The sequence below is a fragment of the Atractosteus spatula genome, chromosome 20 (assembly GCF_055471065.1).
Source record: "Atractosteus spatula isolate fAtrSpa1 chromosome 20, fAtrSpa1.hap1, whole genome shotgun sequence".
NCBI lineage: Eukaryota > Metazoa > Chordata > Actinopteri > Semionotiformes > Lepisosteidae > Atractosteus > Atractosteus spatula.
Window position 1 is genome coordinate 12,627,570 of NC_142725.1, and position 15,195 is coordinate 12,642,764.

Sequence of the window (15,195 nt, forward strand, 5' to 3'; positions counted from 1 at the left end):
TGTCAGGGTTGTTAAGGTGCTTGCTAATCATTTCATTCCTTCCCGTCAAGAATTTGTCCAGTGAGGATACATTTTCTAAAAAGGCCTGGAAGGAGATTTCAGTTTCAAGTTTCAAGGAGCTGATTCACACCAAAAATGAAAGCTAACTGTTACAAGCACTTCCTAGATTCTGAAACATTACAAGGTTGTGAGTTTGAGTAGAATGAATGACATGTAGTTTAAGACTATAGCATGCTTAGTTGTGAGTGAAAATTTTGATATAATTTGGCTTATAATTTTAGGTGATCTCATTTAAAATGAGTATACATTGCAGAGTTCTTCGTTTATTGATATATACGTGGGCTTGCCACACATGTTCAGAATAACTGCCTGTATTAAAATGTGCAGAATTATCTGTCTTTCCGAGGAAATCTCCTTTGACGGGGCAGAAATGTTGAGGGAAGGTGGGAGGTCCTTGAGCCTGGTAATGTAGTGGATTTGTTTCTCTCCCAGGAAATTGCCCATCTTCTGGCCCTGGAGGAGGCCACTCTCAGCACTGACCTGCAGCAAGGCTATGCCCTCAAGAGTCTGACAGGTGAGGCACGCAGAGGACAGGATCTCCTCATTCACTGGTGCAGCAGGGCATGACATACTCCTTACCATGTTCTAACAAGTTAAACACAACACTGAGTATATGCCTATACCACAAGCTAATACTATTCCTAGTTGAGAACATTATCCTCTTTTTGAGCCGTAGAAAATGCCAGTCATTTCTTGTGAGAAGAACTATTAAAAGTGTTGCTCCTGGAATACATATCACTATCATGTAATGCATCACAGTATAAGTGAATGTATCTTGAATGACAGTGTTATTCAGTCAGTGGGCGGACTGGTGGCACTGTGGCTAAGGATCTGCGCCTGTGGCTGGAGGGTTGCCGGTTCAAATTCTGTAGCCGGCATAGGAATCCTACTCTATTGGGCCCCTGAGCAAGGCCCTTAACCCCAGCTGCTCCAGGGGTACCATATAAATGGCTGACACTGCGCTCTGACCCCAAGCTTCTCTCCCTGTCTGTGTGTCCCATGGAGAGCAAGTTGGGGTCTGTGAAAAGACAAATTCCTAATACAAGAAATTGTATATGGCTAATAAAGTGATCTTATCTTTAGGATAAGATCTTATCTTTATTCGCTAGGAAGATGACTGGGGAGGGGAGTATTTGAGAGTGCTCAAAAATACCCATTTAAAAATACGTCTCCGCTGTAAAGAGCAAAATCCGTAGAGTACAAACGGGTAGGAGCGTGGACCAGCGGAAGGTGATGGAGGTGCCTTTTCCTTTCTGGCAGGCCTGCTGTCCTCCTTCGTGGAGGTGGAGTCCATCAAGCGGCACTTCAAGAGCCGGCTGGTGGGCACGGTGCTGAACGGCTACCTGTGCCTGAGGAAGCTGGTGGTGCAGAGGACCAAGCTGATAGACGAGACCCAGGACATGCTGCTGGAGATGCTGGAGGACATGACCACAGGTGACCACCTGCCGCTGGCACATCCGCCCAACGCCCTCTGCCCACAATTCTGACTGCTGAAGAACAGACCTGCCAAAGCACCTTCTGCAGTTTCTCTTTTATAGTGAACATTTCAACAGTATTTGAATCGCCCTGTTCTGGGTTTCCAGTGTTCCATCCCATCACTCAATATGGTGTGCAAGAAATGAGCCGCTGCATCCAGATGCCTCAAAACAAATTGGTATTTAAACTCCAGTGCTGAAGATTCAGGTGAAAATAAACATTTTTCTTTCTTTAGGAACGGAATCAGAAACCAAGGCCTTCATGGCTGTGTGCATTGAAACCGCCAAGCGCTACAGTCTGGACGATTACAGGACCCCAGTGTTCATCTTCGAGAGGCTCTGCAGTATCATCTACCCTGTGAGTGGCTTTTCTTTCTGGATAGACCTTTCCGCATCCATGAGAGATAAAACCAGGGGAAAATCAGTTTGAGTTCTTGTCAGAGCTTTTTCCTCTGCTTTTGTTCATGTCGGGCTTCCTTGCGCCGTCGAATTGGTGATCAATGTGTACCTTCTGTGATCAGCACTGTCAGCTCGTGTTCCAGAATAGTCTGCCACTGTCTGAGGTGTGTCATTCCTGGCTTGAGCGGGAGCCTAAAGAGCTGTGATTTGTTTTGCTCCTCCATAGCCAAGAGCTAGCTGAACTGAGACTTGACCTGAACTGGCGGCTGTTCCCCTCATCGTGTCACCCTCTCTCCCCAGGAGGAGAACGAAGTGACCGAGTTCTTCGTGACGCTAGAGAAGGACCCGCAGCAGGAGGACTTCCTGCAGGGCCGCATGCCAGGGAACCCCTACAGCAGCAATGAGCCTGGCATCGGGCCGCTCATGAGGGACATCAAGAACAAGATCTGCCAGGACTGCGACCTGGTGGCACTGCTGGAGGACGACAGTGGCATGGAGGTACCGTCAGACACCGTCCTGCCACACGGTGTCCACTCTGGCACAGTCTACGCTGTTTCAGAAATCTGCAGAAACTTTATTCTGTGCTTTTGCACCTATTGCAAACCTCCCTCTTGTTGTTAGTAAAGAAGCAATCATTTTAATGAAAGAATAATATCCAGCTAGTGCACCTCAAGAAACCAAATCTTTCCAAAACATTTGTGACAGCACCATGCCACTAGTAATTAGAACCCTTTTGCATGTTATTTAGATGGCTGTCCTGTTTTAACTGAAATGCAGTGCTAGTAACATTTTAAGTGCTGGAATGAAGTGTTATTCCTGTTTATTTTAGTGCTTTGAAAATGAGTTTTAGGCTTAGCCTACACATTGGAAAAATATTGATCACCCTCCCCCCTTAGTATAGAAATAAGTTTTACAAAGCATGCAGCTAGTCTAAAATATTTTTTATTTCTTGTCCTAGCTGTTGGTGAATAATAAAATCATTAGTTTGGACCTCTCGGTTGCTGAAGTTTATAAGAAGGTCTGGTGCCCTACTAATGAGGTAAGTGCCAAGACTTATGGGTTTTGCCTCATTTTCTCGGGTGTCTGTTTTTAAATAGGTTGCTGTATCAGACCCTGATAAAATGCATACAATGAAATAACGCATGCATTCAGCATTACAGGAGTGTACCCTCTATTAAAAAAACTAGTCATATCCAGAATGTAATTGCATATATGTGTGTAGTAAAAAAAAAATCTTTAGCAGGTGTCTCATCCACTGATGTCCTTGTAGTTTGCTTTAGTCTCTCTTTGACTGCAGTTCACTTTGCGTCTACAGGGAGAGCCAATGCGAATCATCTATCGTATGAGGGGGCTGCTTGGGGATGCCACAGAGGAGTTTATAGAGTCACTGGACTCCACTACAGGTACTGGAGTTATGAGAGAATACATTACACAGCATTCTGTACACTCATTCAACAAAACTTCTCGGCATTTCCTTTGCCTATCTCATCCCTGGCTCCTGTGCCTGAGTCATGCTTTCCATGTAAAAAATCATTTTAATGCTAGAATTGGTTTGACAGCTTTAGCATTAATATTAATTTTTACAATAGCATATGTTAAAGATAATCATGATTCATGTCAAGCAGCTATTCCATGAATATGATTTGTATTTGAATGCCTTGTAGATGTTAAGGGATTTAAGTCATTAATACTAAGGTTCTAGAATGGTGAGTTTATAGAGCTTACTTCCGTCTTATTAAATGTGTTTCTCCTTTCAATTCTAATTTATTTTGTGACGGTGTTGTCTGTAGCTGTGATGCTAGACCCTGTGACCTGAGTGCACTAACTGCTGTGTCCTGTTGCTGCTTTGCAGATGAAGAGGAGGATGAGGAGGAAGTGTATAAGATGGCAGGAGTGATGGCGCAGTGTGGAGGTCTGGAGTGCATGCTCAACAGACTGGCAGGGATCAAGGATTTCAAACAAGGGAGACACCTGCTCACCGTGAGTGTGTGTGCTGTAGATGGGAAATCACCCCCATTCCAATGTCATTGTTAGGAATCAGATTCAGTGCACTATGTACTGGTTCCTTAAGCCCTAATGCTTAACTCTGTAGATTTTTTTTAAAATTGATCATACTTGCCCATTTCCAATATTATTGTAATTACGTTTAAATAAATGGTAATTCTATGGTGACTGGTGGTTGCACTTTATCTTCATGTAGAAGATGAAATTTAAAAATGTACAGTCATTCCCATAGCCGCATGGAAGTTTGTCATCTCTAGTAGCAAGTATAACACTGGTGACTCATCATGGCATTGCCCAAACCAAAGTGATCTGCAGTAAAAAGGAATTTAGAAAAAGATTTTAATATAACTATCAGTTTTCAGCAATTTTTTGTTTGATGCCTCATTTTAAGAAAGCAGGTGCATCTTTCTGAAAGGCTACACCCCAGGAATATGCTCTAAGCTCTCTCCCCCCGCAGGTCTTGCTGAAGCTGTTCAGTTACTGTGTGAAAGTGAAGATCAACCGACAGCAGCTGGTCAAGCCAGAGATGAACACTCTGAACGTCATGCTGGGTACACTGAACCTGGTGAGACTGACACTCTCCACTCTGCTCCTACTGCTCCAGTTTGGTAACAACCTGCCCACTGCACAACATACTGCAGAGGCACTGGTTGAGTGTGCTACTGCTTGTCCAACCACCATAAAGCTTAAGTTATTGCTGAAACTATATTACACATGCAAGGGAGAATGCAGTAGTGCTTTGCACTGAATACTCCGGATGGCTTGTGGAAGCAATCTAACCATATTGTAACAATTGAAAATGGTTGCTTAGGGCATCTTATCTAATTTTTGTGCTGATGCACTAGGATCTGTGCTGCAGTGCTTCCTTGTGATTGCCGTGGTTTATATGTAGGGGTTATATAAATGGCATGCAGGTAAGTATGTGTGAACTGAACATAATGTGTACTAAAGAAGTAAAAGTACTACACTATTTTTTTGTAGTGTACTTCGGGAGGTTAATTCCATTTTATGAACTTATTTTTGATTTAGATTTTTTTAGTTTTCTGAAAAATCTGTAGATGCTTGTGCTGATGTGTATAATTGTTGCAGGCTCTGGTGGCCGAGCAGGAGAGTAAAGACAGTGGAGGAGCCTCCATTGCAGAGCAGGTCCTCAGCATAATGGAGATCATCCTGGACGAAGCCAACGCTGAAACAGTGTCTGAAGACAAGGTGAGGTTGTTTTTCCTCTTCCTCATATGTTCCATCTACAGGCCTTGGGACAGGTACCCAGATCTCATTCTACAGATGATTGACGTGAATACACTAGTACTGTGCTGGGAAATGAGATGAGTAACTGCCTTTCATTTTTTTTCTTTTGCACATACTTTTTGCTTTTTTGAATGGAGCACTTCTCACCTTGCCTTATTTGATGTCCGTCATATTGTCCATTATCAGTATTTTAAGAGCAGGTTTATAATGTTGAAATGCAGGCTTCTGAGGAATAGTTGCAAGCAGAACTATCACGGGGGCACATGTTTGTGATACAACAATCCAGATGTTGGCTGCAAAACAAAATATTTAAAAGATCAAGGCTTCATATAGTAAAACTCACAAGCTGATGTATAAAAATGGCCTTACACCTAATATTCATACTTTTTTTCCTTCTCTGGCAGGGTAACCTACTGTTGACAGGAGACAAAGACCAACTGGTCATGCTGCTGGACCAGATCAACACTCCCTTTGTGCGTTCCAATCCCAGTGTGCTGCAGGGCCTGCTCAGGATCATCCCATACCTGTCCTTTGGAGAACTGGAAAAGATGCACATCCTGGTGGAACGTTTCAAGCCCTGCTGCAACTTTGACAAGTAAAGAGCCTGCTTTCAGCCATCAAGGCTTCCAAGTCAAAGTGCTTTTTAAGTCATGTATAGTGTTCATAGGCGAAACAATTTTAAGCTGCTTGTTGTTCTAAACATACCACAGGGGCAAGAGTTCCCACTGATCCTGCATGATTGATTACCACTAAGCCTGTCCCAGGTGTGTCTTGTAATCATCACTGTTTTTTAAGCGCCTTGCGATTGTGCTTTCTTCAGGTATGATGAGGAGCACAGCGCGGACGACAAGGTCTTCATTGACTGCTTCTGTAAGATTGCAGCTGGAATCAAAAACAACAGCAATGGCCACCAGCTGAAGGACCTGATCCTTCAGAAGGGAATCACTCAGAATGCACTGGACTACATGAAGAAGCATATCCCCAGCGCCAAAAAGTATGCATCAGGAAAATGCTTTAATGAATCCAACAAGCATGTTTGTAACTTGCAACAAGTCATCCTTAGCAAGACTTGGTTCCTTTTCTGATCTGCATTTTGCCTTTAGTTAGGAGCCAGTCACTCTATTCAGATGTGAAAATAAAAAAGGATGACCTTCTGGAGTCCTGCCCTGAAATCCTTGTCTTGTTTCAGTCTTGATGCTGATGTGTGGAAGAAGTTCCTCTCCCGTCCAGCGCTGCCTTTCATCCTGAGGCTGCTCCGCGGACTGGCCACCCAGCACCCCCCAACTCAGGTACAGCACTGTGGGCAGGGCCAGAGGAGCCACACTGAAGCTCCAGCGTATTTTTCCTACTGCTGAAATAAGGCTTAAAGGACATGCAGGGTTGTGAACCTCCAGCTGAATGATCAGCCTGGCTACTCCTGATTTAGCTCATTCTGCACAGCAACATAAGTGAAAGCTGTTGATAATTTCTCATTTCAGCAGTAAAGAATTTGAGAGAACTCTCATGGAGAGAACAGGCATGAATTATCAGTTTCCTTTAAAAGCATCTTGCTATAAGTATGCTTTTGATCATTCTGGGAATGGATGTTTTCAAATGTGAAGTTGATGCATCTTAAAGATTCCTAAATCTCCGAGAGCTATGAGAACCAGGGTGTTGCCATGTAATGGTGGTCTCTTATCTCGTTTCCTCACCGTGGTCGTTTCTGCTCAGGTGTTAATCGGGACGGACTCCATCAGCAACCTGCACAAGCTGGAGCAGGTGTCGAGTGACGAGGGCATCGGCACGCTGGCCGAGAACCTGCTGGAGGCCCTGCGGGAGCACGCCGACGTCAACCTGAAGATCGACGCGGCGCGCCGGGAGACGCGGGCCGAGAAGAAGAGGATGGCCATGGCCATGAGGCAGAAAGCCCTGGGCACTCTGGGAATGACGGTGCGTGCCCTTTCCAGTGGCGCGAGAGATAATGGCTTCTAGCCTCCTGGGTTTTATTGAACAGCTAGATGGAGTTGTGTAATGGTATTGAGCAAGGAGGGTGATATGCACAATCTTCCAGTTCTATCCTCTGCAGGATTTGGGGAAAGTTCATTGTTTGATTAGCAGTTAATTGTTATACAATTATGGTATTCATTACACCACACGTGGGCTTGATTGGACAGGCATATTCAGTGTTTAAACTACTTTTAGGACTTAGATCTTTCTCTTCTGGATTACATGTCCGATTTTCTTTGTAAAATTTCAGCATAACCTGATTCTTGACCATTGGGAATTTATTTTGAGTGTAACATCCCCTAGGCATGATCTGCTTGTAGTAAGACCACCGAAGAGTGTGTGCCCTTGTGTTTCAGACCAATGAGAAGGGCCAGGTTGTGACGAAGACTTCCTTACTGAAGCAGATGGAGGAGCTGATCGAAGAGCCGGGGTTGACATGCTGCATCTGCAGGGAAGGCTACAAGTTCCAGGTGTGGCTTCCGTGCAGGAAGAAGAGGGGAAACGGTTTCGTTTTTATTTGGAATGTTTCCAGTTGTGGTGCGTGGCATATGCCATTTCCCCAAGTTTAGCTGCTGATGCCGTCATTTCTTTCTCTCCACAGCCCACGAAGGTCCTGGGTATTTACACCTTCACTAAGCGCTTGTCGCTGGAGGAGTTTGAGAACAAGCCCCGCAAGCAGCAGGGCTACAGCACTGTCTCGCACTTTAACATCGTCCACTACGACTGCCACTTAGCTGCTGTCAGGTACTGGGAAACGTCGCCAAGTCCTCTGCTCCAGCCCTTCAACTGAACGGCTGTCCATTTTCTGTCTGGAGCAAAACCATCATCTGTCACAAAAACGTACTAGTTTAGATTTCTGTAACTAAAACACTGAAGAAGTGCTTTTCTCCCCTCTGTCTTATTCACGTTATAGTGGTTGAGATTGACATTTCCTAGTCGTAGCACAAATTCTCAGGGATTTGATGTTTTTCTGGAGGCTGCCAGTGACTGAATTCTTTAATCTCCTAATGCTCAATGATGACTTTGGTCTTTCGAGTATGATTCTCATCAAGCATGATTTTGTTAGGCATTCTTTGTACATTAATAATGTAAATCAGTGTAATTGCAGGTCATGTTTCTCTTGCTGTGCTTGTTCTTTTCCATTGAGAAGCTAGATTTGATCTCGGAATTGAGCCTCTCCCTCTTGTTTTGCAGGCTGGCTCGTGGGCGTGAGGAATGGGAGAGCGCCGCCCTGCAGAACGCCAACACCAAATGCAATGGCCTGTTGCCAGTGTGGGGGCCTCATGTGCCCGAGTCCGCCTTCGCCACCTGCCTGGCAAGGTCAGCTGAGCTCAGTCTCGCCACTCCTCAGTCCTGCACGACAACCGTCGAAAACGGTTTTAAACCCTTAAAAATTTTGGAGAATAGTAACTGAGTTATCAAGGCTGATTGAGATTACTTGAGTCTTACTAAATGACTTTTAAGTGCATTTTTTAAAAATGTTAAGATGAGCAAGGTGTTCTCTCAGTGCTAATACAAGCTGGGGTCTGCAAACTGTGCCAGAACCAGAAAACAAAACTAGAAAGTTTAACATTTACAGAGTCGTGTTGTCGAGGCCTGTATTCCAGGCTGTTTAAACTTTCAGCTTCAGATGACAGTAGAACTACTTTCTCCACAGAATAGTGAGCTCTTGTCCTGGAGTTTTCTTGACAAAAAGCAGATGTTGCCAGTGCTCATACCCCGAGTATTTCTCTGCCCTCCCTGTCTGCCCACAGGCACAACACCTACCTGCAGGAGTGCACCGGGCAGCGAGAGCCCACCTACCAGCTCAACATCCACGACACCAAGCTCCTGTTCCTGCGCTTCGCCATGGAGCAGTCCTTCAGCGTGGACACGGGCGGGGGCGGCCGGGAGAGCAACATCCACCTCATCCCCTACATCATCCACACCGTGCTCTACGTGCTCAACACGTACGTGCCCGGCCTGTCGCTGTGAAAGACGCAAGGCGTGAGCCAGTCTGGCCATGCTGTCTGCGGGATCTCGAGGCTCCGCAGTGAGCTTCGGTCTTGGTTTTTGTGTGTTAATTTTTCTCTTGTTGAGGGCAGGGACACACACACCTCTAATCCTCAAGGGCTGAAAGGTCTGCTGAATTTCATTCCACACTTGGTCTTGATTATTAAATTGAGTTAACTTTGCTTTTGGTCTTAATCGGGTACGAATTAAAATGTACCTATTAAGCCCACAGGGCTCCGGTGCTTGAAGATTGGAGCTGTCCACTGCTGGTCCCAGATTAACTCCTGACCCACAAGGTTTAGTTTGGACAAGCATTTAAACCCAGATCCTTTAGGAGAACCCCTGATCAGAATTGCTTTGGGGAACTGAGCTTGATAAACATTGCAATGTCAAACAAGCTTCATGGAATTGGAGATGAGAACTAGTTTGAAGGGTGGTTCTAGTCTGTCATTGATAACCGGGAGCGGAACTGGCCCTGCCCCAGGGACCCCCCTGCTATTGGGGTATGCCCGTGGAAAAGGGGTGTCTGATGGCCGTGTTGCTGTGGCAGGACGCGAGCCACGTCGCGGGAGGAGAAGAACCTGCAGAGCTTCCTGGAGCAGCCGCGGGAGAAGTGGGTGGAGAGCGCGTACGAGGTGGACGGGCCGCACTACTACACCGTCCTGGCGCTGCACATCCTGCCGCCCGAGCGCTGGAGGGCCAGCCGCGTGGAGGTGCTGCGCCGCCTGCTCGTCACCGCGCACGCCCGCAAGGTCTCTCCGGGGGGCGCCACCAAGTAAGTCCCTTCCTTTGCTTTGGAACATGGGAAGAAAAAGACGAGCGTGGTGTGTACTGTGACAGGGGCAGCGCCTCAGTGCTGCTCCTGTATAATACTGCAGGACGACACGTCACCTCCTCTTGTGTGGTGCGGTCGGAACTCCGCTGGGTGAGATGGCGGGCTCAGGGCTGCCCTCTCTGGGGAAGTTACATGGGTTTACTCCCACCTCCCAACATGCATGACAGGCTTCCTCAGCTGCTCTAGTGGTCATTTGCCCAGGGGCAGGTGTGACCCCAGTGGCAGAGCAAACAGCATGATGTGCCATCTCCCAGTCACATCTGGAAGACTGCACTGCTGGCTCTGCCATCTGCGAGACTAGAGGGGCTGGGTTGCTCTGAAATAAGCTCAGGAGGATGACATGTTGTAATATGCTTTCAGGAAATGTCATCTAATCGAAAAGTAGGAAACTGCTTTTATTGTTCTCTATGTGCTTTTTTAAGATGTATACCTTTTTAACTAATTTTTGTGCTATAGATTATTAGCTGTCTGTTTAAACCCATTCAAGTGCACATGTAAGAGAATCATTTGCATTTTATCACTTTAATTATACAATTTGTCAGTTTGTATTTAAAGAGGAATGATTAAATGTCATTTTTAGTGCTATCTGCCTTTAGCTTTTTGTCAAAAGATTAATAGGCTATTCTAAAAACATGGCTTCCTTCTATATCCTCCTGTAAACAAGCTATTACTTCAAGTCAGTAAATCATCATCTTCTGTACATGAACCACCCTGCAGGATAAATCGTTATCCAGACATTTTGCAGTGCACTCTCTATGGCCTCTTCTGTCTTGGTCCTAGTGTCTGATTGTTAAACATTTCTGAGACAAGTTTCCTTCTCAAGCAACTGGCTTATCCAAGACCCTATCATTTCATGAAATCTAAAGGTTCTACTCTGTTACTCACAGCAATTAATCGTGGAAGTATTTAACTTGAAGGAATATTCTTTTTTTAAGCCATGGCAGAAAAAGCAACATATGCAAGTATGTTAAGGTATAAAATACAAATATTTAGCTGCATTGCAAACAGAAATCAGAGTGGTGCACTGTAAACGAGTAATTTTTCTAAATCAAGTTTATTAATTGGTGATCTCCAGAACTTGCTTGCATTAAAAAATTGCAGAGGTCCATTGTGTAGTACACCCTGGTGGACCACAAAGCTTGAATATTCTGTTTTCAATTTAGTACCTGTTAAAATCAAAGACTGTGGTTTCCCTTCTTAAATTGTTTATTTCTGAAAAGATACATTGTTCCAATATCTGTTGTTTAACTTGCAACTTCCATTCATCTGCGGAGATTGCAAGGTGGCTGTTAAACATGTGTCAAAAGTCTCCTGTTCACGTGAGACTCCAGCTGCTTGGCTGAAAAAGGGCGAAACCACAATTAAAACGTTCATTGGAAATATGATCGTTTCACCTGCTGGGTAGTTGTTATAATAGCTTTTTTTTCCCCTGTGGAAGCAACAGCATGTCCCCATATGACTTTCTTTTGTGACGGTTTGTTTTTCCTTACTCTGATTAGACTGCTTTGAAGAGCAGTTGGTGGATCGGTGACATCAAAGTACCAGCTGTTTTTCTTGGTTAGGATTTTTGTGGAGATATCAAAGTTGATACATTGCAAGCTCTTCAGTTCTGCAGCCTGCGCTTTTCACAATCTGAACTGAACTCAGCAATTTTTGTAAGATCAATGAAAGATTTGATGGACTGAACTGTACCCTACCTGCTACTATTGTCTTGTGATCTTGATCTGTGTTAAATGTTTTGCTTAAGATCATTCCAAGAAACCAACTCCACCAACGTTTTTTTTAATCAATAAAGCTTTTAGGTTTCCATTAATGAAGGACTAAACTAATCTATAACCTGTGCACAGCAGCTGCCTGATTTCTCTTTGTTGTATTGTTTTTAATGGATCTCTACTTTGTCATTGCTGTTAAAATGGACAAGAACATGAGATTAATGTGCTTAACGGGTGAACCTTTCTAGGGGATTCAGTTTTTTTCCTCCTGTAGATTTCTCTGGCAATGCAGACCCAGCCTGGCATGGTCAGAAATTAACTGCAGTAGTTTATATGTCTGTAATGACCCTCTTCTCTATTGCTTTCCAGACAGTAAATACTCTTTCCTACAGTCCATTCAGGTTTTTCCTTGTGACAGTTCGCCAAATAGGTTTACCATCACATAACTAAAACACATCCACTAATAGCCCTCAAACAAGAAAGCCTGTGGATCTCAAGAGCCTCTCAGATTTCTGGTTTAAAGAGCTAGAAGATGCAAAGAAGACTTACAGAAGGGGCATTTTTGCTGCTTGCTTTTGGCCAGCCTTGTGTGGAAGAAGTAATAGTTTTAAGTGCCTAAGGACAGGCTGCAGCTTTGTCATAGCTTCACCAGCTAGAGACTACATTATTCTTGAATAATAAATGAGGCATTGACATTAATGAAAGCAGAGAGCTTTCTTCCTCCCCTGACAAATCTGAGGGGTAAGGCAGTAGGAAAGCAGTGGTTATCTTATCATCTATAGGTCCTAAATAAATCTGGAGGTCATAACCTTTGCCTGTTACTGCAGAGGGATTTCATTTTGAGGTGTATATTTCAGATGTCTTGGCATGAAATTGTCTGGATTTAGGGAGCCTTTTTTTACAGCCATTGATAATGTCAGATATGCAGCAAAATTAACAGGTTACAGGTTGGCTGATAATATATTTGAAAATATATCATAAACCTTGCACTGTGAAGCAGTGAAATCTGGTACGCACACAAATGGAACAGTACACAGGGGTACTAGAGATTTTACACTGTTAGAATGTCCTGAGTGTACTGTTGTCCATTAACTGTTGTCCTTCGGTGTCATTTGTATGCATACTAAAATTGTTTGTTCCTCAGTGCACAGCATTGACTGTACACATTTTTGCATATGATAGCTTGCTTTATAAACCTCCTGTCTTTTCTTCATTGCTTAAATACATGTCCTGCAGTGGGGATACATATTTAACTGACAGGTCAGGGGTACGATTGTTAACGAACTGGAACAATGCCTCTGTGACAGAGTCAATACAAGATCCAGCCCTTCTTTGATAAAGCCAGAATTTTTAACATGTTTGTTTCTGAAGAAAACCCTGATCATACCCTGATGTTAGTGCTCATCCGGATTCAGTGGGTATTTCTTGTGCGTGGGGACTTAAACAGGGACTTCACGTTGTACACTGCAGACAGAATCATGGCGCTGTAAACCTTGATTCACGTACTGAAGTGAAACTGGTACCCACCCACAAAGCAGGTACAACGTGCCACTTATGATACAGTTACAAAAATAATTAAGATAATTACACGCTGCAATAAAACAAGAATTTTGTATCAAGTCCAACATTCCACCTTAAGCCCTTTCCTTGTATTCAGTAAAAGTTACATAATGTTAGGACCTCACCTCAGGCACAGGTGTGTCCTGTATTTACAGTAGACAACAGCCAACTACTTTTGAGATAGATGTCTTGCATTGTTGTTGACCTGTTATAGATAATCAACAGAGTGCATTGAAGAGCTAAGAGGTCAATCCCAGCTAAACTGAAAAGAGTGAGTTTAGTATTCTGTCTCAGGTTGTATTACTGTATGATGAGTAACACATATGGTGCATCAGTCACTGACTTGTGACATCTATAGAAACCGGTTAAGAAACTGATCTTTTGGCCAGCATTGAATATGCTGACATTATTGAAGAATTGTTGTTTAAACCTTTTACTTCTCGATGTTCTCCATGCCAATTTTAAATGCTGAAATGAGAGAATGCTGATATAACGGGGTTTTGTGTAAAGTCTACGAACAGCCATCAGACTTTGAAACTTCAGTCTAAGACTGTGGCCTCGCACTGAGGACATTTTTTTAAATTTCCTGTGGAAGAGTTTTCTAGAAAGCTGTAGCTGGAACTAAAGACTGAGTGAGGTTGTGGTGTGGTGAACGGATAGTGGGTTTTTGCGCCAGGTGTTTGACTGAGCCACGCGCTGTGATGTCTTTCAGACTGACAGACAAAGCTGTGAAGGAGTACGCAGTGTACCGCTCTCCTCTTCTCTTCTGGGGCCTGGTGGATCTCATTTACGATATGTTTAAGGTAAGAAGGGACCTTTTCATAGAAACCCTGTGGGCGAAGAAATTGCCCTACTGGTTCTCTCATAATGCCTAGTGTCCGATGTGATCTGCTGTTTATGAGTTAACTTTAGCACAAGAAAGAGACGGTCAGCAGTGACCTAGCGACAGAATTGTTTACGATGAAAGTGGAAGCTGTAATTCCTCTTTGTTGTCATGACGATCTGCTGCCAAAGGCAGTCGACCTCTTTTGATTGACATGCGTTTCCCTGCAATTGTCTGTCCTTGTGTATGAAGTAATGCTGAGGAATGTCTTTCAACTCCCAGCTTTGGTCAAAATCTTTTTTTAAAAAATATGTACAGTTAAGCTTCCAGGAATAAAAAGAACTTGGAAATGAGATTGGAACTGTGTAAACAATCTTTTTAAGCGGTTTATCCCTTTCCATTTCTTTGTTTAAATTATATAGGTCTATCACATGGTACTGAAAAATGACGGTTTTATTATGTGATAGCAGTGATTCCGGTGAAGGCTTATATTTGACAATATCCCATCTCTAGTCTTAACTATTCGAACAAAGCTTTTTCACTGCAGTAATCAAGAGCGCTCTTCTCAAACAAACGTGCCCAAACAGCTCAGAGATTCACTGATAATTCAGTGTCAAAGGTTTGACTTTGCAGCTACATCTTTTAATAGGGGATTTGCCATTAGGAGTTTTACTGTCAAGTAGGGTTCATTGTTTTGTTTTTAGGTATCTTAAGCAGCTTTCATGCTGAGCAGTTGTTTTTTCAGAAAACATTTTAAGCGTTTTTAAGTTTTTTTTTACAGACTGTCACAAGCAGCAGGCATCACACCTTGTTTTGTGACACAATTTAAACACGTATGGTGACAGCTGAAAGGATATGTTAGTGTTTCTGTGTCCATTCCATAACAGAGCAGTTAATGCACAGAACTGCTTCATAATCCGTTTTCCCCCAACTGGAGTTTAGTTTCCTCCTTGGTCTGACACTGCACCTGAAGAGGGATTCTCCAGACAGGTTTCAAGATAGCTTTGAATTGTCTGCTGATGCCAGGGTCTAGGCACAGTGTTAATTTCTTCCAGGTAAGGCTTGTCTTTGTGAATGAAGGCAGGGAACTCCTGGGGTGCC

General features: G+C 43.8%; 1 protein-coding gene across 7 annotated transcripts in view; it reads left to right on the forward strand.

The window, feature by feature from the left end:
* The window catches only part of ubr4 (ubiquitin protein ligase E3 component n-recognin 4), a 70,276-nt gene that overhangs the window by 53,074 nt on the left and 2,007 nt on the right, over positions 1 to 15,195 (forward strand). For all 7 annotated transcript variants that reach the window (XM_088937917.1, XM_088937919.1, XM_088937918.1 and 4 more), the window contains 19 exons: positions 493 to 574; positions 1,321 to 1,494; positions 1,772 to 1,893; positions 2,235 to 2,432; positions 2,893 to 2,973; positions 3,250 to 3,337; positions 3,787 to 3,914; positions 4,396 to 4,503; positions 5,028 to 5,147; positions 5,591 to 5,781; positions 6,007 to 6,180; positions 6,376 to 6,475; positions 6,897 to 7,115; positions 7,529 to 7,642; positions 7,774 to 7,916; positions 8,367 to 8,492; positions 8,927 to 9,121; positions 9,715 to 9,939; positions 13,984 to 14,074. In XM_088937917.1, the coding sequence (XP_088794043.1) occupies positions 493 to 574; positions 1,321 to 1,494; positions 1,772 to 1,893; positions 2,235 to 2,432; positions 2,893 to 2,973; positions 3,250 to 3,337; positions 3,787 to 3,914; positions 4,396 to 4,503; positions 5,028 to 5,147; positions 5,591 to 5,781; positions 6,007 to 6,180; positions 6,376 to 6,475; positions 6,897 to 7,115; positions 7,529 to 7,642; positions 7,774 to 7,916; positions 8,367 to 8,492; positions 8,927 to 9,121; positions 9,715 to 9,939; positions 13,984 to 14,074 (2,679 nt within the window). The remainder of the gene's footprint in view (positions 1 to 492; positions 575 to 1,320; positions 1,495 to 1,771; positions 1,894 to 2,234; positions 2,433 to 2,892; positions 2,974 to 3,249; positions 3,338 to 3,786; positions 3,915 to 4,395; positions 4,504 to 5,027; positions 5,148 to 5,590; positions 5,782 to 6,006; positions 6,181 to 6,375; positions 6,476 to 6,896; positions 7,116 to 7,528; positions 7,643 to 7,773; positions 7,917 to 8,366; positions 8,493 to 8,926; positions 9,122 to 9,714; positions 9,940 to 13,983; positions 14,075 to 15,195) is intronic.